The 23,484-nt window shown below is 30.0% G+C and overlaps 2 protein-coding genes, 2 long non-coding RNA genes and 1 pseudogene across 4 annotated transcripts; 3 read left to right on the top strand and 2 right to left on the bottom strand.

Moving 5' to 3' along the window:
- Positions 1-1,276: 1,276 nt before the first annotated feature.
- Positions 1,277-2,059, top strand: LOC126553513 (uncharacterized). Its single transcript, XM_050208663.1, has one exon. The coding sequence runs from the start codon at positions 1,277-1,279 to the stop codon at positions 2,057-2,059; it is 783 nt and encodes a 260-aa protein (XP_050064620.1).
- A 679-nt stretch (positions 2,060-2,738) lies between these two features.
- Positions 2,739-3,123, bottom strand: LOC126553521 (uncharacterized). The gene is made up of 3 exons (XR_007606558.1): positions 3,011-3,123; positions 2,899-2,949; positions 2,739-2,841 (listed from the first exon to the last, which is right to left on the bottom strand). It is a non-coding gene; the product is annotated as an uncharacterized LOC126553521 (long non-coding RNA).
- Positions 3,124-11,593: 8,470 nt separating this feature from the next.
- On the top strand, positions 11,594-12,541 carry LOC126553516 (uncharacterized). The gene is made up of 3 exons (XR_007606555.1): positions 11,594-11,708; positions 11,790-11,878; positions 12,299-12,541. It is a non-coding gene; the product is annotated as an uncharacterized LOC126553516 (long non-coding RNA).
- Positions 12,542-15,213: 2,672 nt separating this feature from the next.
- LOC126553514 (uncharacterized) lies at positions 15,214-18,597 on the bottom strand. The gene is given in 10 exon segments (XM_050208664.1): positions 15,214-15,413; positions 15,490-15,651; positions 15,746-15,810; positions 16,289-16,580; positions 16,645-16,730; positions 17,172-17,252; positions 17,255-17,281; positions 17,284-17,386; positions 17,466-17,820; positions 17,906-18,597. Coding segments are annotated over 9 exon segments (1,863 nt in total). The 3' UTR covers positions 15,214-15,413.
- Positions 18,598-21,288: 2,691 nt separating this feature from the next.
- LOC126553515 (uncharacterized) lies at positions 21,289-23,350 on the top strand (annotated as a pseudogene).
- Positions 23,351-23,484: the final 134 nt, after the last annotated feature.

Here is a 23,484-nt window from a genome sequence, read left to right on the forward strand (position 1 = left end):
GAATTCTCTCTGTTCTCCTTCCTGTCGTGAACGTGGTTTCGTCGGTGGGTCTCAAAGTACTTATTTTTTGATTTGACTCAAAAAAATTTCGTTTGATGAAGTATGACCCCACACCTGACACCAAATTTTATGTAGTAACCAGTGATAGTTACTGCACGCTTCTTTTACGACGAATGCACGTTCCGTCGTAGGTTGGAGAGTTGAGGTATATAAGTTAACAATAAATTAATAAGACAATTGATACGTTTATTAACTTGTTAAAACAATAATGAAAAGGCTTTCGTTAGCGTAAGCACAAGTACTTAGCTACCGGAGAGCAAGTGACAACACTGACTTAGTACAGAAATATTTTCAAGGATGCGATATTAATTACAATTATAACACAGAGCAGAGATTTAATACATCAAACTGTGGACACTTGTGTATACAATTTTTATCATGTACACGATAACGTTAAACGGGAACTCGAGTGAACTGTCATGTGATATTTTTCCGCCCATAGAGGTAGAAAATACAGCACAAATATCTTTTGAGCTTGCTAACAAATAATTCAATTCCAAACATAGAACCTGGTTGTAATACCATAGGTTTTCGGAATATGATTGGACAAGTTGAAAACGTAATTATACCTACTGGAACGTATGAGTTGGAAGATTTAGAGTTTGTTATAAACAAGTTGAAGCCCGACTATATTACTTTTTTCGAATTAAAATCAGATGGTAACACGTTAAAGTGTATGATATCCTGTAGCCATGAGATTGACTTTTCAATCGAAAACAGTATAGCAACATTATTAGGATTTAGAAATGTTGTATATACTACGGGTACTACACACGAATCTGAAAATACAGTCAACATAATGAAAATAAACTGTATAAAAATAGAGTGCAACTTAATAACCGACTCATTTTGTGACGGATCGCCGAGCCAGATTATACATGAATTTTATCCGACTGTTGCTGTGGGCTATAAAATTGTTGAAGTGCCTAGACATTTAGTTTTTTATGGTCTTAATACTACTTCTATAAGTAAAGTTGAAATCATACTAAAAGATCATAAAGATCGATTGATAAATTTACGTGGTGAACCAATTACGATTCGATTACAAATAACACACGGATAAGATGGCGCTCAAGTTTAATATAAATACTACTGCAATAAAAAAACCCGTCATTAAAGTGTCTGCAGTTAAGAAGTCAACACCTATATCTAAACCAAAAAACAACGAGTTCAAGCTCACTAAAAATAACTTAGATTTTCTTCGTTCACTACAATAATGGATGACACATATTTAGATGTAACGGCCGGTTATGTCGACGATTGTAAAATAACGCAAATGCAATATCATTCGTTCACACCGTATTCAAGCACGTCTTTTTCATACAATGATGAAATTAGAATAAATATTCAAAATATGGAATCTTACACTCTACCGTGTGAAAGTTATATTTACATTGAAGGAAAGCTAAGAAAACCTTTAGATTCTGAAGGAGACGTACGTTTTTCGAATAATGGTTTGGCATTTTTATTCTCCGAAATGCGATATGAAATAAATGGAATAGAAATACAAAAATTGAAATCACCCGGAGTGTCGTCTTGCCTGAAAGCATACTGTTCATATACACCAAGTGACTTGAATACGTTAGACAATTGTGCTTGGGACTCAGGCTTGGACGGCGAAGATAATAAAAATTTTATGAGCAACGATGTATTTACCGGTTGTATACCTCTAAAACATTTATTCGGATTTTGCGAAGATTATAAAAAAATATTACTAAATTGCAATCAACAACTGATTTTAAATCGCTCGTCTACCGATTTAGACGCATTACGTATGACGCAAACCGTAACCCCCGAAAACGTTGAAAAAAATAAAAAAATTACGATTGAATTGATTAAAGTGATATGGAAGATGCCTATAATCAGAGTTAATGATAAAGAAAAATTAAAACTGTTGAAAGTGATAGATTCACGTAAAACGTTATCATGTGCGTTCAGAACCTGGGATCTATGTGAATATCCTGTACTACCTAGAAATACTTCACATTCTAAAGTCTAGCAGCTTGCTTGAAAAACCTAGATTTATTTTGTTTGGATTACAAACAGATAGAAAAAAAAATATAGAAAACGACGCTGGGCGCTTTGACCACTGCCAACTAAAAAATCTTAAGGCACACTTAAATTCTGAAGTGTTTCCATATGAAGACTTTCGTGCTGATTTTAAAAATAATACCATCAGCTTACTGTATAAAGCCTATACAGACTTTCAAGAATCGTATTACGAGAGAGATTATTCTGAACCATTGTTATCAAAAAATGTTTTTTTCAAACATATGTTCCAATCGTCGTTGTCGATTTATCGCATCAGAATGATAACGTAAAAGCATCGACCATAGACCTACGAGTAGAATTTGAACGGATACGGTTATTCCTGAGAAAACTGCAGCTTATTGTTTAATTTTCATGATCAGATTATAACTTATAACCCGTTTAGCGGTGATGTTAGAAAACTGTAATTTTTATACATAAATATGTATATTATTTCTACTTGTAATTATTTTTTTATACCTTGTAAATATATTATTTTTACTTTGTAAATATTTTTATTACCTTATTATTAATAAATAAAAAGAAAACTTTTTTTAAAAATAACTGACTTGTTTTTATTTTACACAAATACTATACAAATATTATACAAAAATATTTTTACACAAAAATACATTAAACAGTGTGTCGTCTTTTGGGTAGTAAGTTGGTAATATTGTATTGCGGTCCGTATGGTCCATCGTTTTCGTCTGTACAGCTTGTCTGTGATGGAGGGGAGATATCAGAAAGAATTTCCTAAAACATGAAATATTAAAATATTTGTTTTTTATAAAGTAGGTTTTGTTATATTACCTCATTAAATATAGTGTAAAATGATGGCGGTGAAAAAGGTTTCTCGTATCCCTATGAAATATAATATATTAATATTGGTATGAGAAAAATAAAAAAATATTTTTTTTCTTACCTCATCTTTTTCTAATTCGTCCAACCATCTTTGTGCGATATGTTCAGCTGCATGTAATTGAAGCTGACTTGTGAAATTGTAGTCATTTACATGTGTTGCAATGCAAATGTTGTTCATGCTTTTCACGCGAATTGTCACATCTTCAAGCGTTCTAGTTTCAACCTTGGTATTTGTTTTTAAGTATGATGCGATTTGATTAATTTGCTGTATTACGAGCGGTTTAACGATTTTGGTTTTTCTCTCGATGATCTCGAAAATTGACCACTCTAAATCTTGTAACTTTAATAAGTCGTTACGATTTAACAGTATGCGACATCCGTCTTGAATTTTAGACTCTATAATGAGCATATTCTCTCCTGGTACACCATACTAGATATTGTAATTGAATCGGAATCCAAAAATAAATTACGCTTATACTTTTGTGGTTGTTCAAGTATAAATGATAAAATGTTTCCCATAAGTCGGAAAATACGTTTGAGAAAATCGGCGGAAATATTTACAAAACGTGATGGTGTTATAATGTGAATCACGGTGTTGAATTCATCTGTCGGATCGAGTCCGTAGTTTAAAAACTTTTGAGATGAAAAATCAAGGAAAAAATTACTGCAATCGATTAGGTTAGCCGGTGGTGACGGAGGCACATATGTAAAAACATTCTTCTTGTAAACAGCACGCATGTTTTCAATCGAACCAGCCATATTCAAAAATTTTATCACAAAACAACGCAATTAATCGAACGAAGAGTGGAGATAGACTGATTTCATTTCAGATTTTGAAACCCTCACATGTATATTTTATGGTAGGGATTTCTTCTACAGGTTTAAAGTATGCATGTCAGAACATGTTAGATTATTGAATAATACTATTGTTTGTAATGCAGACAAGACTCTACATGCTTGTTATACTATAATTTTTCAAATGGTAATATGCCGGTAATATGTGATAACAACAGGGATAGATAGCGTTATCTGTTGAATATATGATAAAATAGTTCTGTGTATGATATGTGTACGGTAATATAGTACGTGTACAATAATATGATAACCATGGCGGCGGTGGCGGTGGCGGGGGCGGCGGTGGTGGAGGTGGCGACGTGGACGGCGGCGGCGTGGTGGGGACGGTGACGGCTCAGCTACGGCGGCGGCTCAGAAGCTCAGGTTCCAGAAGCCCCATTTTACACCTACTTATATATATATATATACACTATATAAAATAGAACCCCCTTTTTTGTATGTACGCGCATAACTCAAAAAGTACCCAACGGATTTTAGTACAGTTTTCACTAATCAATAGGTCTAGATTCAGGGAAGGTTTTAATATACAATTTATTTGTATAACTTGAATACTTGATTAATAAAATTAAAAAAATATTGTGCCATACCTTCGTACATACTCAAATGGCATAAAATTATCGCCCCGTGAACTTAAAGTGAACTAAGTTAATTTTATATACTCATAATTAACTCATTTATGTTTTTATGTTACTTATATAGTTAATAGATATTAACTCCCCATAACTACTCAATACCTACTTAGCATTTATAGCTATGTGATTTTTAAATTTTATTTACTCAAATTAACTCATTTATGTTTTTATGATATATGTCTACTTTAGATTTCCTAATAATGAAAGGATAAGAGAAAAGTGGCTTGATTTTGTTCGTGAAAATAATTTACTCACCAATAAAATCACAAAATATAGTGTTGTTTGTTCGTCCCATTTGACACAAAGAATTTTATTAACTATAAAAGGACAAGGTTGCTTGAAAAAGAAGCTGTTCCGTGTATCAAAATATCAAGAGCAACATATGTAAGTTATTTGTTTTTGCTTTTAAACAATGAGGTACATTAAATTAAATTAAATGTTTTAGGCTAAAGTGAAGTGTCCAGAGTTTGCTACCATACCATCAACCAATGAAGTTAAAACTTGTACTCCAAGCTCAAATATTTTTAAGCTGAGTGTGCAACCCAATAAGACATTAGTGAAAGTAATTTATAATACATAATTATTAATTAATAATTAATATTATAGTTATAATACAGTATTATGCTCATATAGGCCAGCAATAATATTCAGGTTGATGGAATAATACCATTTGATGAATGCAGTTACAATGATTCAACGACAGTCAGTATTATTCAACAATCAGTAAAAGTAAGTATTGTATTTCATTTAAAATCTAACTAAATTAATAATTATAGTACATTATTAATTATTATTATGATTTATTTAGAAACATGTAAAATCATCCTACATAGAGACCAGTAAACCTAATAAAACTGATACGCCAAATCGTACATTTTTAAAACACGGGATTTCTGCCTTATCGAGTGAGTTATTAATTAAAACAAAAAGATTAAAACTTTTGAATCAAACTGTTAGACGACAGCATAAAAAAATAGCATCGATGAATAAAATACTTCTTCAACTTAAAAATAAAAATTTATTAAATGTTGATGAAATTGATATACTAACAGAACATTTCGGTAAGCATAAAAATCTGATTACCAACTGGGCTAAAAAAAATTTGGGTAAACAAGTACCTAAAAAGTATACCCCGGATAACACATTAATTATCGTTGTCGACGCGTATGGTGTGGGGAACTGCTGTGTGTATGTATGGACTTAGGACCGTATTTCATTTTTTTTTTTTTTTTGAGTTATCTCTAAAACGTCTACAGTGGAAGTGGAGCACGTTCTCAACGTATTAGTGTTATATTGAACAGGCGCACCAAGCGAAATAATTTTACGTACGATTAAAACGACGTTTTCGGTCGATATATTAATTTTATTTTTGAAGTGGACTGTCACGGTTGGTTTTTGAAGTTGTAGTTACCGTACGTTTGAATTTTATGCCTGTTCGCGCAACCAAAATAGACCAAAATACTCACACTGGCTGTTTTCCAGGTATCTCCACGCCGCGCATGTGACATTATGCGTAATCGAATGCTATTGACTCTTTTCGTGCGCACGGTTGATAATCACTACACAGTACACGATAATAATAATTGGTTCTTTGAGCGCACAGTCGAAACCAGTGTTGCCATATTGGCCATTTTATGGCAATATATAGCCATTTCGATGTTCAGAATGCCATAGAAATTGGGATCTAGCCTTTGGCCTTTTTACTAGCTTTTTAGATTTTTCATATACAATTTAAAGCCATTTTAGTACTTCTGTAAAAAACATGTTTTTTTTATCATAATTCATCAAAAAAAAAAAATCTATAAATAATTCTGTTAAAAATAAATTGTATTAATACAATGTAAAAATAGGTAACGATTTTTAGGTATACAAATGTAATAATAGTAGCAATAATGTTCTATAATAGTACCTACATACTCTAATATATATTCATAGACCAATCAACATCGTATTGTATTGCACTGAACATTATTGCTGTATAATAATACCAAAATATTGTATTCTTGTTGACAATAATTATTATAAATACATTATTCAGATAGTTGTAAACAGTAATTTTATAGTCAATACTCTATGTCTTTATAGTTTAGTACTAACAACTTTTAAAACTTTCCTATTGGTGTGTACATAGTGATTTATTTTTTGAAATTTTGAATTTGTTTTCGGATCTACTAATTACCGACTTACCATCTTTATATATTTTTGGTATAATATTATATTTGGAATAATGGCACCACAGTATGCACAAAAATTCCGCGAAGAATGGCTGAAGGATAACAATTTTAAAGAATGGATAGTAGTACTGGAGAATGACAATAATAAGGTAAGGTGTAGATTTTGTAAGTGTGATATTAGAACAAAGAGGTATGATTTAAATCAGCATCTAAAAACTAAAAAGCATTTGGAAACTACCAAAAACTTTTCTACATCGAGGGCTTTAACAACATTCATAAAACCAATTACTACCAAAACGGCTCAGGCAGAAGGTGCAATATGCTTATTTGTAGCAGCACACAGCTCAGTATTATCATGTGATCATTTAGGAGAATTGTGTAAAAAATGTTTTAAATCATCTGAGGCTGCTGATTCGATGAAATTACACAGAACTAAATGCACTGGTATAATTTGCAATGTATTAGCTCCCCATTTTCAAAAAGAATTAAAAAATAAAATTAATGATGGACCATTTAGTATTTTAATCGACGAGTCAACCGATATAAGTGTGCTTAGGTTCTTGGGAATAACAATTATGTACTTTGATATAGATATAAAACAGGTGACTTCAACATATTAATCATTAGTAGAAATGGAGTCTTGCGATGCAGAAGCATTAACTAATGCTATAAAAACAACTCTACATAGTAAAGGTCTGGATATAAAAAATTTATTTGGGATTGGTACGGACAATGCTTCAGCCATGGTAGGCATTAATAATAGTGTTTATGTAAAATTAAAAGAAGAAATACCATCATTAATACATATCCCATGTATATTCGCCATTCGCTGCAATTAGCAGTGTCAACTGCAGCAGCTGAAACGTTACCAAGAAACATAGATTATTTAATTAGAGAGATCTACAATTGGTTTTCGTATTCTACTTTAAGACAAGCTCAGTACAAAAATTTGTACAAAGCAATTAATGATGGACATGATCCACTAAAGATAGTTAAAGCATGTGCTACTAGATGGCTATCAATAGAAACGGCAGTAAGTCGTATTAAAATGCAATGGGTTGAGCTGAAAACTTTATTTGGTATAGCCAAGCAAAGTGAGAAATGTTGTATGGCTGATAAGCTTCATGCAATGTACTGTGATAATAACAACTTTGCATATTTAAAATTTTTGTATCCTATTCTGGAAGAAATTCAGAAAGACAATACATTTTTCGAGTCAAATACAGCGGATCCAAGTAAATTACTCACAGATTTAACTAGTATGGTGCGGTCAATAGCAAAACGATTTATTAACCCACAATGTCGTCTCAATCCATTGACAGCAAATGTAGATAGTTATACCATGAACAATGTTTATTTTGGTTATGAGTTTGAGCAGATATTACTATCAAGTAAATCCTCTGAAGATAGTAAACAGCAACTAAAACAAAGGTGCCTTAAGTTTTTACAAGTCCTATTAAAGCAGTTGCAACAACGGGTAACAAAGAACATCGATGTGTTAGAAAAAGTGAATTTGATTTCGATTAAAAATGCATTACAGTGTATAAAAGATCCACTTACTCCTTTAGCAGAATTATTTAACTTTGATGGAAGTACAATTGATAAAATTAATGTACAGTGGGCTAACATTGCTAGTTTAAAATGGATCGAGAAGTCTAATACTATTAATTTTTGGGGTGAAGTTTTCAATCACACTGATACAAGTGGTTTGAATCCATTTGCTGAACTTTCTTCTCTTGCAATAAGACTACTTGTACTACCTTGGTCCAATGCAGAAGTTGAACGGTTGTTTAGCCAGATGAACATTGTAAAAACTAAACTCAGAAACAGAATGGGCCCTAAACTGTTAGATAGCATCTTAACAGTAAGGGCAGGTCTTAAAAGAAGTAAATTATGTTGTTCTGAATACCAGTTGCCTTCAGAAGTGTTAAAACAAATCGGAACATCATTTTATTATGATCAAAATGTGAAAGATACTAGTTCAACATTGAATGAAGAAACCATAGAAACTACAGAATCAAATGATGAAGATATAAGTATCGATGATGTTGGTTTATTAAACACACAATTTGATTTTTAATTTTAATTATTATTTTGCTTTATACAATTATACACTTAATGAATAATGTTGATGCTATTTGTTTATTTATTTATGTACAATGTATAAATTAACTGTGAGCTGTTAAGACTTAAAAGTTTGTTATTTTTTAATTTGTAATTTAAATATTTAATAAAAAGGATTGAAATATAAACAGTAAATACTGTGTTTTAAGCTTAGATCATTACAATTGTGGTGATAGTGGTTGGATTAACGCACTATCAGCCAGCAACTTACGCGCCTGTTGGCCGTGCGTAGGTCGAAACACCGTCGTCGAACATAAGGACGGGAGCGTGAAATAAAATTACTCGGGAGAATTTCGAGTATTCGAAATAATATTTATTAACAGTTTGCAAATAATTAGAATACACAATATTAATATAAAGCACAAGATACAAGAAACGCGTACGTGCAAAGTACAAAAAAGCTAACGTGGATCGTCGGCGTGCGTGGTTATACCGGAGAGTCGGTCGATAACCCGCAAAAAGGTGCAGCTCGGAGCTTGGCGAACTTGACGGTTCGGACGTCGAAAAAAGAGTGCCAAAACGGGAACCGCGAATTCAGCGTAACGGTCGTAACGAACCGAGAAAAGCGGATCGGTCGCTCGCGCGGGCTGGCGGGGGGTAGCGCGAGATCGAGACTTCGTTACAATACACATATATAGATATAACACACAATAATACAAGAATACAATAATACAATAATTGTACGCTAACGCGGCGACAACAAATACCGCGACACTGCGTCCACGGTGGGGCTAGTACAGTTCGGCCCCGAGATAACAGGCAGAATAATTTTCATGGAATTATCATGGAATAAACGAATAAATCAGGGCCGAACTCAAAAGCAGGTGTACCAACATTAAAACACAAAATATCCCAATGCATTTCCCAAATTTATGTATTTTCAACTTTAAAAATTATTGTAAAATTATTGTACAATTATTGTATAATTCAAATTTATGTATTTTTAAATTCAAATATTATTGTGTTTAGCTTACGAACTGTTTTCCGGGAAAACCGTCATAGATAGGACAAAAATCATAAGAGATTAAATTGATCTCCATAGGGTACTTCGTAAGTTCTATAATTTAGATTTTTCGAAAACGAGTTATTTAGGTTTTTTGAAAACATCGTACACGTCAAATGGCTTTTAAAAAATAAAAGTTTTAAATAATGACTTTTTGGAAAAATGAAAAACTTATCCTAGTGTAGAATCCCTCGGAGAAAAAATCGACCTCTATGCAAAATGTTCGTTCGGCCATCGGTTTACCGGGAAAATTGACAATTTCGTAATTCGGAAAATCGCGTTTTCCAGCTGTTTCCGGGAAAACCGTCATAGATAGGACGAAAATCATAAGAGGTAAAATTGATCCCCGTAGGGTACTTTGTAAGTTGTAAGTTTAATTTAGATTTACGAAAACGTGTTGTTTAAGTGGCATATAAACAAAAAGTTCAAAATAATTATTACTTAAAACATTAAACAGACTTATACCATAAGGAAACGTATATGGTTATACGAAAAATAACTTTATGTGTTATTCAACTTTTTGCTTCTCAGATTACGGGTGAAATAATGGTCGTAGGTACTTCGACCATAGACCCTTTTTGAATTGTCGTACGCTAAAATACCAGAATCTCGAGTTTCATAGTGATCGATCGAAAATTCAAAATCCAAAAAACACGTTACTACGTAATTTTCTAAGTACAAAAAACATACGAAAAATCATAACTCCCGAACCACAAGTCGCATAACGTCGATCTCGGAACCCATCGATTCGGCGCAAAGTCCTCTATAATATTCAATTACAAAAACGGTTTGTTGCGCCCAAATCTTAGTGCCCATTCCAAAAAAAAACCGAAAAAAATGTAAATTTTGAACTTTTGAAGCCCCAAATTACAGGGAAAAACGGCTTCTACGGTCTCGACACAAGACGCCAAATTTGATCACCGACCTTCAAACTACCCAGTTCCCGAGTTTCAGAAACATTGTACAAAAATTAAACATTTTCAAAATACACCTAGGGGGGGTGTTCAAAGACCCTCGACTTCGGAAATGCGTCTTAGAAGAGCCTAAACCAAAACGTTTGGTGAAGCAATGGTCCCCCTAAGTTGAAACCTGTCCGAAAAATACTAGATTGTCTAGATTAGGTACCTACCTATTTGTGTATTTATATTATATTAAAATACAGTATTTGTAATTAAGGTGATTTGTTTTGAATGAAGGAAAACGATTTTTGTTATCCGACAACTTAGATTTACTTTTAAACTTCAAACGATAAGTAAATAAGAATGTTCGCTGTGGATGAAGGACTTAGTATTTTAACAGAAGCAAGCTGCAAATGGTATTGTGACTAAAATTTGAACCTCTGTACTTGACTATTTTATAGTTTTATGCAGTTATATGTTTATTTTTTTATGCATACATAATAACTTAATTTATGACAAGTCTCAAAACTTTAACGCTGAACAATAGGTATAGTAATTACAAAATAACAAGGGTAAATATTATGTTTTCTATTCAGAATTATTGTGGTCGTCCATTTGCGGACGAGATTAATCACACATAAGAGAACGAGAAATTGTGAACCCAAAACTTAATCGATAGAGAAATTTATGAGGATTCCATTTAAATGGTCAGTGTAACAAATCTTCCAGTAGTTAAATAGATAGCTTTCAAAAAGCATAAAAAAACCAAAAAACAATACAAAAATTTGCTTTATCAATTATTATAGATTATAGATTAGTATAACCATGGTTGTATATAGTTTTAGAAGGTTACCATTTCAAATCTTAACCAATATTTGAGGTTATTAATTTATTTTTTGTTTTTAATTTCATGATAAAGAAAAAATGATTATTATCAATTTTGATTTTTTGATTTAATTTTAAGTATTTAAAGTATTTTACATTTTTTGTTTTGTTAATTGAATAATAATTTCACTACAGTGTACAGTATACAAATTTCAAATCTAAACAGTTCTCCTTAGATGGGGTTTTTGTAAGTCGTTCATAGTTATTAGTCATCATATTTTGTGTATTCTGTAGATTTTATTTAATATAACATTGTTATTATTTCTAGGTGCAATGTATAGACAAAGAATTAAAATCATCGCAAAAAACAAGTTAATATCATGCTATCTACAACAATTACATGCCTACTCAATTCATGTAAGTTTGGTATAGTGTTACAATTTCTTTAATAGGTGTATTATTTATTTAAAGTTTATTTTTATTTCACATCTAAAGCAACTTAAAAGAAATATGGAAAAGATAATTATTTATCTTACAAAGTTACAATCGGGTATGGATTGATTACTTGAGAATTTGTAATTATTGACTGTTCAATTTTATAGTTATGTTAAATGTTGATAGAATTAATAATTCATAATATTAAATAGTTTATATATTTATAATATAATTATTGATTTTACTTTTCTCTATAACACATAGACAATTATAAATAGTATAAGTATACTCTATAAGCACACCACTATAATACAATAATAAAATTTGAATAATATTGATTATAGTAACTATTTTACATTGATACAATTTTCAGAATAATTTTATTAATATTATTTTTTTCAGCTTTAGTCAGCAAGATACAATAATTGACAAAGGCATTTGTCCAGGACAATAAGGAGATTATTCTGTTTTGAAAAAAGCTTTTTACTAACAAATGTTAAGTTGTAAACTTACACAAGTCCCATCTCTATTATTCAACAATGTATTCTTCAGTTCATAATTTTTTTTATATCATATGGTTATATTTTTTATTTTTTAATGTATATTTTATTTTATTTTTTTGTTTGTGTATAATGGCAAATATAAGCCATAAATAATATATATATTTTATTTCATCATTATAATTTTAAAAGATTTATAAAATCACAATTTTATTATTTATACATTTTTTATGTGTGTATCTTATGTATCTATTTACCTTAAACCTAAAATACATAATATAGGTTTAAGCAAGTAAATACAATTTTTAAGTTTTATATATTGTTTATATGCTAATGTATATGACATGATCGTGTATTTCTATAACAGTGCCTTGATGTTATTGGTTTACAAAGGAGCACACATGCACTTATAATCTTTTGTCAATACATAAATTAGCAATAACCAAAATTATGAGCGCTGTGTAACACGGATTCACCAGTGGAATTACAGATATAATTTTTTTTGAATATTCAAGTTTAAATTGTTTTAAAGTGTGGAAAGATAACTTCAATATTTTAGGTTATGTATAAAATGTGTGTTACCAATATGAGTTTCATTGAATACTATTTTTTGATATTTTTGATAATTCATGTGTGAGGTCAAAATAAGCAATAAGTTACGAAATATAGTATCATACAATTTTATAATTTATGACAATGCTTTACACTAGATGGTGCTGGATCAAATTGTTGCTTAAAATTAGTTGAAATTTAAATTTATTTGTAAATGATTCTATACCTTTGGGAAATATTTAATGCAATTTGCAAAATTCTTTCATATAGAAATTATTCATTATATTATCATTCAATATAAAAAATCATAAGTCATAATCATTTACAGAATCGTGACATAAACATTGATACAGCTGCAGATGTGCAAGAGAGCCAAATTAAGATAAAAGTTAGGGAATTCTATTGAATCGATATCATTGGTAAGTATCATAAATTACTTTACCAATTAATTTGTTTTGTTACATTCAATTTTTGTAATGGCCCACGCTGCATTATGCCAGCAGGGCCTCAAATCTATCAAAAGTCTACTAAAAACTAGCTCAATGAAATTGTAAATTTTCATATATCTACTAATTATTAACTATCTATTACCTTCTATGAGTTTGGGAAACCGGAGGACCGAACGAATATTTGCATAGAGGTCGATTTGTTCTCCGAGAGATTCTACACTAGGATCAGTTTTTCATTTTTCCAAAAAGGTCAGATAGCCTGATTAAATTAATTAAGTCTGTTAGCTGTTATGTTCATTAATATTTTTGAAATAGAACCAAGACACAGATTACAAATTTTAAAAAAACTTGTTGTTTATTTATAATTTTTTATAAATATCTGAAGTTCAAATATGACAATATTTATCAAAACCACGATGTAGTTATCAAAACCTTAAAAATGTTCAAATTGATTATAGTAAAAAATATATATAAATAGTTTAATTTTTATATCTTAAGATTGAAAAATTGAAACAAGAATTCTCATCAATACATTGATTATTTTAGTCAGCTATCCATATGGGCCACAGCATGTTTTGTAAGCTTTTCATTGATGTGTTTAAAAGTTTAATGATTCGTATTTATAAACCATACCTTATACCATATTATGTGTCAGTTCACCTGTAAATTGTTAGGGGTTATAAAGCCCTTCAGAAGCAAAAAGTATGTGATTCACATTCATACTGTTATCTAAAAATACTTAAAATATACTACTAATATAATAAAAATAATATAATAATATAATACTTAAAACACAGTTTTTTTTATGGCCATTCACTTTTAATATTAATAAAAATAACATTATTTTTTAATTTCCAAATCATATTTTAAAAACAATGTAATAGGTATGATACCTTCTTAATTATACAATTTTTCTCTTAATAACTATTATATTTTTGAAAAAATGTTTAACGTTTTACTAAATAAAATAATTCAACAGAAATATAGTTCTTGAATAGTTAGATGATGTTTACAGCAACTAACAGCTTTTTTGTTTTGTACTAATATACATTGTTTCATCCTCATTGTAACATAATATTTTAAGAATTTGGAAGTTTCTCGTCTTAGGCGCCTTTATTGTTAAATAAACCAGCAGTAGTCTGTAAACTTGCAAGAAGGATGTAGGTTGATAATTTGGACCAATAGGTTGGCATAGTGTACCGTAAGATTGCTACAATTGAAGTATAAACATTAATAATATGAATTTATATTAACTATTCAAAATTTATTTTACCTCCAAAGAATTTTGGTTCATCTTGTTTTGTTGACATATTTAAAACCACACGTTTGTAATAAATAATTTGTTGAATCCATAGGCGACACAAAACCCATATAACATTGATTTCCCAATCATTGAGCCAAAAAATGGTTTTCTCTAAAACATAATTAACAAGATACCTATAGTGAGATATAACAATGTGATGTTAGGAAGCAACAAGTAAAATTATTGTTTATTAATATAGTTGAACAAACTTATCTTTATTACTGCTTCAGATGCCCTCGCTGGATATATGCGGTATTTGCGATTTATAACATCAGATAGTGAAATAAAAATATTTGAGAATTTTTCAGTTTCTTCACTGTTTGAACTCTTCAACGCATTGATGTTTTCTATAAAAAGTAATACATTTATTTTAAAATAACATTATGTGTAGTAAGTAGATCTTAAGGTTATTATATAAAATATTATTATTTCTTAACTTCTTCAACAGTTTCATGGGGAAAATGGTAAGCTCTGCGTATCCCAGCAATAAAATGTTAACACGCACCATATCAAACACCAACCGACCTGTATGTTTTATGTGTAATAGTGTTATAGTTCAACTAGCAGTGGTTAGGTTCGCCGCGCAAATACTAGTGAGCTATGTGGTGTAATGATGTGTAAGGTGTGTATATGAGTATATGTGTTTGTGTGTATAGATCGGTCAATGAGAAATAGGCTGTTTAGTTGATCCAGACCCAACAATAACACACCTCCTACAGTGATAAGTACAATTAATGACATAGCTTATTTATTTTTTGTAAGTGGACAAGTAGAAAATTTACAACATACTCAGGGATAGGCTCCAATTTGTTGTTGAACATAGCCATCATTTCGGTGACCAGTCCTCCTCAAAAACATCAATAGATCACCGTCTCTGTTTAGTTGCTGTACAGATTCTGCAATAATCCTTGTTGAATTTTCTCTTTCAGATCTGGAAGTACCATCTCTGATCTAAAAAAAATAAATACATACAGTTGACATTATTCAACCGCAATCAAAACAGTAATTATGTTGATTCAAATATTGATAATAATTAAACAATTACCATGAGATTATTGATGCTTTGTTGAAATTCTACAAAGAACTGATTTTCCACAATAGTCAGTCTTTCTGTTTAAAATATAAATAAACATAAATATTATTATTAAAAATATAATATCATTGACAATAGATAATTTAAAACAATTTGCCATGCTAGAGATACTTTTAAAAGCGACACTTATTTATCAACAAGCATGGTAACATGCACACCATTAACAAAGCACAAATATTCACAACACAACTACTATTTACATATTAACCTAATCTCTATAATGGTGTTAAATAAATTTTACACCAGGTTAAGCTTATGAAAGCAATAATAAAAAGATAGAGCAAATAGAAAAAAATATTTATTAAATTAAATACAAATATTGATGACACTTACTAATTTTGTTTTAAGAATTGATGTTACACTGTCGATTATTTTAAACATGTACCTAACAATAACACAAACATAAAACACATAATACATACATATAACACAAACATTTATGGGATAATGCAACATAGAGAACATAGTATGGTCAGTACAACTAAGACAACTCACGAAGAAAGTCCCAAATATTAGGGTGGCGTCCAATTTGAGTGAGCAACGTTGCATGGAAGGATTCTAAGTAATTGTTGGTCCGGTGATCTTGACCAAAAACACTTAAAAATCGTGGACCAATTTGCAAAAACCAATAATGGTAAATGTAGTCCATCAGGAAACGATTCATAACCTCATTAATTTCGGGAAATTGTAAGGTATAATTAACAATCGTATTTAATCCATCTTCCATACAAAAATTAGGGCACCCCGGATGACCCCTTTCAGCCGGTAGATGAGGCAATGCTAGTACCTGAAATATAAAATATAATTGAAATACAATAATATTAACTTGTAAAAGAGAAAATCAAATTTACCATTCTAAAAATACGAGCTGCTACATCATGCCTCTTTACCAAGTTCAAGACACCATTCACTTTTCGGTGCAAAATTGTAGCGGTACCTCGGTGTCAGTCGCGAAGCCGACGCGCACAGTGGTGAAAAACAAAAAAAATAAACACGTGGGGAAGTGAAAGAACAAAGTAATACGCTAAAAAAACAACTACGTGTATTAAGTATCACCGTATTGAAAAATATACAAATGTCGGTGACAAAAAGAAAATAAGCAAAAAGCAAAAGAATTTTTGTACGGTGATTGTGTGACTAGTAAATCGGTCGCGGTGTTCGTACGGTCGAAAAACTAGTGCCGAGAGAGTCCGCGGTACCGGCGGTTGACAATTCCAGACGCGCTTACGGTGTCGGCCGTCGTCGATTGGCGGTGACAGACAGGTGAGCGGGTATCCGTGCAAAGGTCGCTTGTATTCAAGTACGCGGGACCGCGTCAAATCTAACAACCGATAACATTAAAAATAAATATCATTAAATTATCTGGTAGGTGATCAACAAAATGTAGTTATATTACCTGGTAAATGGAACCAACAGCATAGTAAGTTACTGTTAGGGAAGATTTGCTGGACAGCGCATCATAAGCACGCTCATAATCAGTAACAAACGGATTCCATCATAATTCAAAGGTAGAATATTGCGTATCACAGCGAATAACGCACAATACGTTTCCTCTGTCTCACTCCCCAAAAGGACAAAGACCATTGGAAACGCCTAAATTGTAAAAAAAAATACATATTTAGAGCATAGTTATAAGTAATAACAAACAATATAACTATAAACAATTGCTTACAACACTTTTGTAGAGAATCTGAAATGTCAGGAAAGATCGCAAGTCCATTGGCGTCTTATACGTACCATCTATTCCGACAATCTCTACTGTAGCCAACTGTTCACGATACTTTTCAATTGCCGAAGTATTCGCAAAAATAATTCCAACAGTTACTCCATTTACAATCAATTCTTGATTGAAAAAGGCAGTTGAAGGAATTTGGAATGTTGAGGCATAATTTGCATTCCGGGGGTCTCTCAACATTTCTGCAAGATCGTGCATGTCCTGAGGTAATTGTGGGCGTCTCGATAGTCTCATCCTTTTTGTTCTAGCTTGTGTCTGGAGGAATGTATAGCGAATGGCAGCCTGGGGATGCCTACCAAAAGTTAAAAAAAATTTCATATAATTAGCATAATTTATGTATTTGTAATTCAACACAATAATTAAGTTAATTAACTTACCTAATTATTTCGCTATTATAGAGACCTCGAATTGATGGGGTTGTGATTGTCCGATCAATAGCTCTTTCACCTAGAGCGTTCCTCAGGAATGGCACATTTAAATCAATTTCATTCGGCTCATGATTGTGTGGAACTACAATCAAAATTTGGTTGTCCATCTCGTTTCTACTGATAGATGCTGAACCATGACATATAGGACGATTGGGATTTTTTTGACGCTCACAAACCAAAGTTATTCTATTGATGAGTAACTTTTTTTTATAATATTTATACCCAAAATTATCAACATAAAATTTTGAGTTGAGCCGAATGCCAGGGATTGTCCTATATGTTCTTGCTTGTTGTTGTTCTTCTTCTTCTCCTTCTTCTTGTGGCTGATTTTCTTCTTGTTCTTCTGCCTGTGGCTGATCTTGTTCTTCTGCCTGTGGTTGATCTCCTTCTGCCTGTGGTTGATCTCCTTCTGCCTGAGGTTGATCTTCTTGTTGTTGCTGTTGTTGATCTTCTTCTTGTTCTTCTGCTTGTCGTTGATCTTCTCCTTCTGCCTGAGGTTGATCTTCTTCTTGTTCTTCTTGAATCTGAATGGCAGCAGGACGTTGGGCGTAGTTGTGGTCTTGTAGGAAGAGGTTGAGATTTGCTACACAGACTTCTTCGTGATTGGCTGGAATGACATAGTCATGATCTCTCAATGCCATTTTACTATGCTAAACAAAACTTAAAAAAATATTAAACAAACAAAAGAAATATATGTATAAATATAAAGTCGGTTGATTTTAAGAAAAACCTTTTATATATACTTATAGGCAAGTCACAGAGATTGGTCTTGAGAAAAACCGTTTATTTCTTTTACTTACAGTAAAATCGCAGAGATTGGTCTTGAGAAAAACCGTTTATTTCTTTTGCTTACAGTAAAATCACAGAAGTTAGTCTTAAAAAAAACTGTTTTTTTTTCTCGTAGGTAAGTGGCAGGTAAATGGCAGATATATCAGGCTATATAATAAATTAAAAAAATTGTATTAGTATCACAGTCATTCATAGATATGATAAAATATCTAATTAACATAATTATTTGTTTTGTTACATTTACATAATATTAACAACTCTTAAAATAATCCATTAATAATTATTCACTTTACATAAACTGAAGCTATTTCAGTTAGAACATAGGTACATAATTTAGGTAATAAAAATAGAGATAATTGTTAATCTTATTTTCAGTGTCTTCCACAGTTATAATTCATGAATTATTATAAGAAAAAGTTTTAAGTTATTTGATATGCTTTATAAATATTTGACTTAACAACAGCAATTCTTCCAGCCATAACTGCCATGCAATTTTCAGACATATTCAATTTCCTAAACAGAATATCTAACTGTATAGTTATTAAAATATTCATAAAAATATGTGTAACTGTTAATAAAAAATACAAAGTTATGGTTAAGTTAAGTATTGCAATTTTCAAGATGTCATCAAAATAGCTATCATCAACCAATGACCACCATAACAAGATCCATGGTGTTTACTGCATTCGATATATTTGGAAGATTTTTGTAAGCAGCATTCAGTATTTTCAAATCTGTAATTATAGAAAATTAGAATATTTTAAACATTGTAACAATCAATCTGCAGAATTCTGTTCAAGTAATGATGACCAAAAGCACTGGTATTTAATTTAGATAGTGGCAACAGAAAAACTAAGTGATCAGTGTTAGTTTTAAAATAATACATCATGATCTTTATTAATCAATATAAAATTAACAATAATAATATTAATTTATTTATTTCCAACTATAGTTTAACAATTTATAAGATAAACAAAATTAAATTGCAGTTGTTAGACACTTCTAAGCCATTGGCTGTGTTCATAAAAATATTAAAAGTCTAAACAATATAATACAACAATAATTAATATATATATAATAATGTTGGTTAATACATATTAAAGAATATAAGTAAAAAGATAATGAGCAACAGAGCATGAAAAATAATTTTTGATTTAAAATAATAGAATGACAATATATTAATGTTAATGTAGTTGGATAAACTTATGCTAAGCTAATTATATTAATAATAATAGTTTTTTAAGATGATGAAAATTATAAAAGCTATGAGGGTTAATTTTAAATTTAATAACACCTAATGGAAAATGGAAGTGTGTTATTTGTAACATGTAAAGTATTATATTATTTACATTGTAAAAATAAGGAAATTATTTACTTTATAAGTATAATGATATATATTTTAGGTCGTCACCCCTTGTATATGTTAGCTATCTTATTTTACTGAATTATTGTTATGAACTGTACTAAATAAGGAATTTTTTAATACGTGAATTAATTAATAAATAAATAAATAAATAATATTAAGCTGTTAATGTACAAAATACAAAATAAATAATTATGTTGAAATTGTTTTACAAAAACGTGGTATTTGAGTCTATAGTTACGTAAATGTAGTACTTCCTAGTCGAAAAACTTATTAATTAGGAGTGCACATGCTATTAAGAAATATTTAATATTATCTAATAAACAATAAGAATAAAAAGATATATTACAAACAATAATTCATCTAAGAACATATTATTAAGGTAAAAATTAAAAAATATAAGTTTTACTTACGTTAAGATGAACTAAATACCAACTTTCTAATAAAAGCGACAAACGTAAAATGACCGTTAAAGTTATTATAGACGATTATTTGCTATTTGAAATTTTAACGGACGAATAAATAATGTATCCGGTGCTGGGGACCAGGCTGAGGAATTCTAATACTCAAAAATCGTAGTTGAAGTGTTTACAATGTCGAATGGTTGGTAATAATTTGAATTTTTGTATTTTGAGGTTAGTGTTCGAACTCTGAATAATCGAAAATTCCTTATCACTGGACCGAACTCTTATCACGGGGCCGAACTGTACCCATCCCCGTCCACGGTGTAGTGGTGATAACACCGTATCACCACACAATTTACAATCTTCGTTCGTGATGATAACTGATAAGTGATAATATTTTATCAGAGAAATTAATTTGTCTCATACTAGAAATTCGCTAGAGCAAACCGGTTTAAATTTCCCCTTAAAATGTAAATCGGTTTGGTTTAAAGAAATTCGCTGTGAACTACACGATTTAAAATAAAAATGCACGGTTTATTTTTTCTTAGACCCCACAAATAGGTGGTTTAAAAACAACGATCCCGATTCGTCCCCTCCTAATTTTTAATAATCCCCTAATTATTCTGTTATTGTAGTTATCTGGAATTTATATTTTATTATCAAATAATTTATATATAGAATTGGTTTTGTACTAATTTTATATTTATTGACTACGTTTATTATTATGTCACTAAGGTGCTGTGTTAGTGGTTAGGATAAATACAATAAATCTTATTCAAGTCATCAAGATGTCAAGTATTTGGAAATTTGTTGATGAGGTTGATGAGGATCAGATTATAATGGATAACTACATACAAGGTACTTAAAATATTATAATATAATGTATTTAGCTTAAACTAATAATGAGTAGGTATAGCTATATTCTAACCATATTAAAATATTTACTCCAATTTATATAATATATAATAAACCTAACAATGAACCTTTATTTTTGGTTTTAGTATTGGAAAACCATTATATTTCTGAACTTGATGTTAGTGCTGTTGGTACACAAGATACAGAAACCACGGATTCAAGTAAATATACCTAATTAAATACTGTATTCTCAATTTATATAATATTATATTATAATATAATATAATATATCAAGGCGCGGACTGGTAAAAAAAGGCAAGGAATAATAATTATAAGGATATATAATTTAAAGGGCAAATAACAAAAAATTTTGGGACAAATTTAATATGTAGATTATTTATAAAATATAAAATATTAAAAATACATAAAAACGTAAATACCTACCAAGTTATAACAAACATTCAAACAAAATTGTACAAATTAGATTACTTAATTTTCTACAATTGTATGGTAAAAAATTAAAAATAAATTGATGGTCTGTGATTAAACATTCAAGAATTATATTTAATTACCTTATAAATATCATAAATCCGATTTTAGCAATTGCAATATAGGCAAGTAGTAGATTGTAAATATATGACTAAATTAAAATATAAAGATAATTTATATAATATCTTTAATAATGTCTTTTAAAATAATTGTTGAGCTGTAATAGTTATACTGAAAGCTAATAAAAAAAAAAAAAAAAAAAAAAAAATATAACAATGAACCTTTATTTTTAGTTTTAGTATTGGAAAATGATTATATTTCTGAACTTAATGTTAGTGCTGCTAGTATACAAGATACAGAAACTAAGGATTCAAGTTAATACAATTAAATATTTAATATTATACTTACAATTTATGTTTCAACTTGATATTATATTTGTATTTTATTATAGATTTATGGTCATCTAATGCTACCAAGTTACTAATAACATTAAGAGGAGCTTGTCATGAAAAATTTGAGAAGATCAAAAAAAAGGGGAAAAAAATAGAACAGTGGGGTGTAATTTCAAAAGAAATGAAAGCAAAAAATATTAATGTAAGTCCTAAGCAATGCGATGAAAAATGGCGAAGGTTATTAACTCGTTTTCGACAACTGAGGGATGCATCTAAAAAGTCTGGGAGTGGTGGAATAAATGGCAGTATTATATATTAATAGAAAATGCCATATCATCTACAGCCAGACAGACAATTTCACCACCTAAAAGTAAATATTTTTATTTTACTAAATTATTTTGATAATTTTAATATTATTGTTTATTCATAAATGAAAGTTAAATTTATTATACTTACAATTTAAAAATATATTATACTTATAATTAAAAATATGTATTGTATTAAATTTAGAATTTTCATTAATAATGATAAATCATTATCTATCTATCTTTTATACTGATTACTACTGATACTTACTGATACATTTTAGATATGTTACATGAGTCATCCAAAGTTACAAAAACTTCTATTGAAACGCCAGAGTTAGAATCTTCAATATCACTTTCAAACAACATCCGAGTCATCTTTTACAAGAACACCAAAATCTTTATTTAGCCAAAACAGTCATGAAAAGATACCTGCTTGGTTACTAAGTTTGAAAAGTTGAGAAATGATCAACTAGAAGCAACTAATAATAATGCAAATCAACTAAACATTCGGTTAGCAAAATTCATAATTATATTTATGTTATTTAGTCATTTTGGTTTTAAAAAAAATGCTTTAATTCTAAACTTCCTTTATTTGATCTGCTTCAATATATTCATTTGTTTAATTCACTTAAAATATACTATAATTCATATGATAAATATTACTCTTTTCACTATTAGTCTTGACAAGTTAGAAAAAAGAGATGAAATGATGCTGAAGACTCAAGAAAAATTATTAAAAAAATTGGATGATGCAAATCAAATTGAAATTCAAAAGATGGATCTTTTCAAAAAATGTATGACATGACATCAACACATAATGTAATTATTTTTTCAACTATTTTAATTAAGACCAGTATTACAAAGTTTGTTCATGGTATAGTAAAGAGAGAGCCAGTTTTATTTTTATTTTGTTATTTACATTTTCAAT

The sequence above is a fragment of the Aphis gossypii genome, unplaced genomic scaffold (assembly GCF_020184175.1).
Source record: "Aphis gossypii isolate Hap1 unplaced genomic scaffold, ASM2018417v2 Contig00253, whole genome shotgun sequence".
Taxonomy (NCBI): Eukaryota; Metazoa; Arthropoda; class Insecta; order Hemiptera; family Aphididae; genus Aphis; species Aphis gossypii.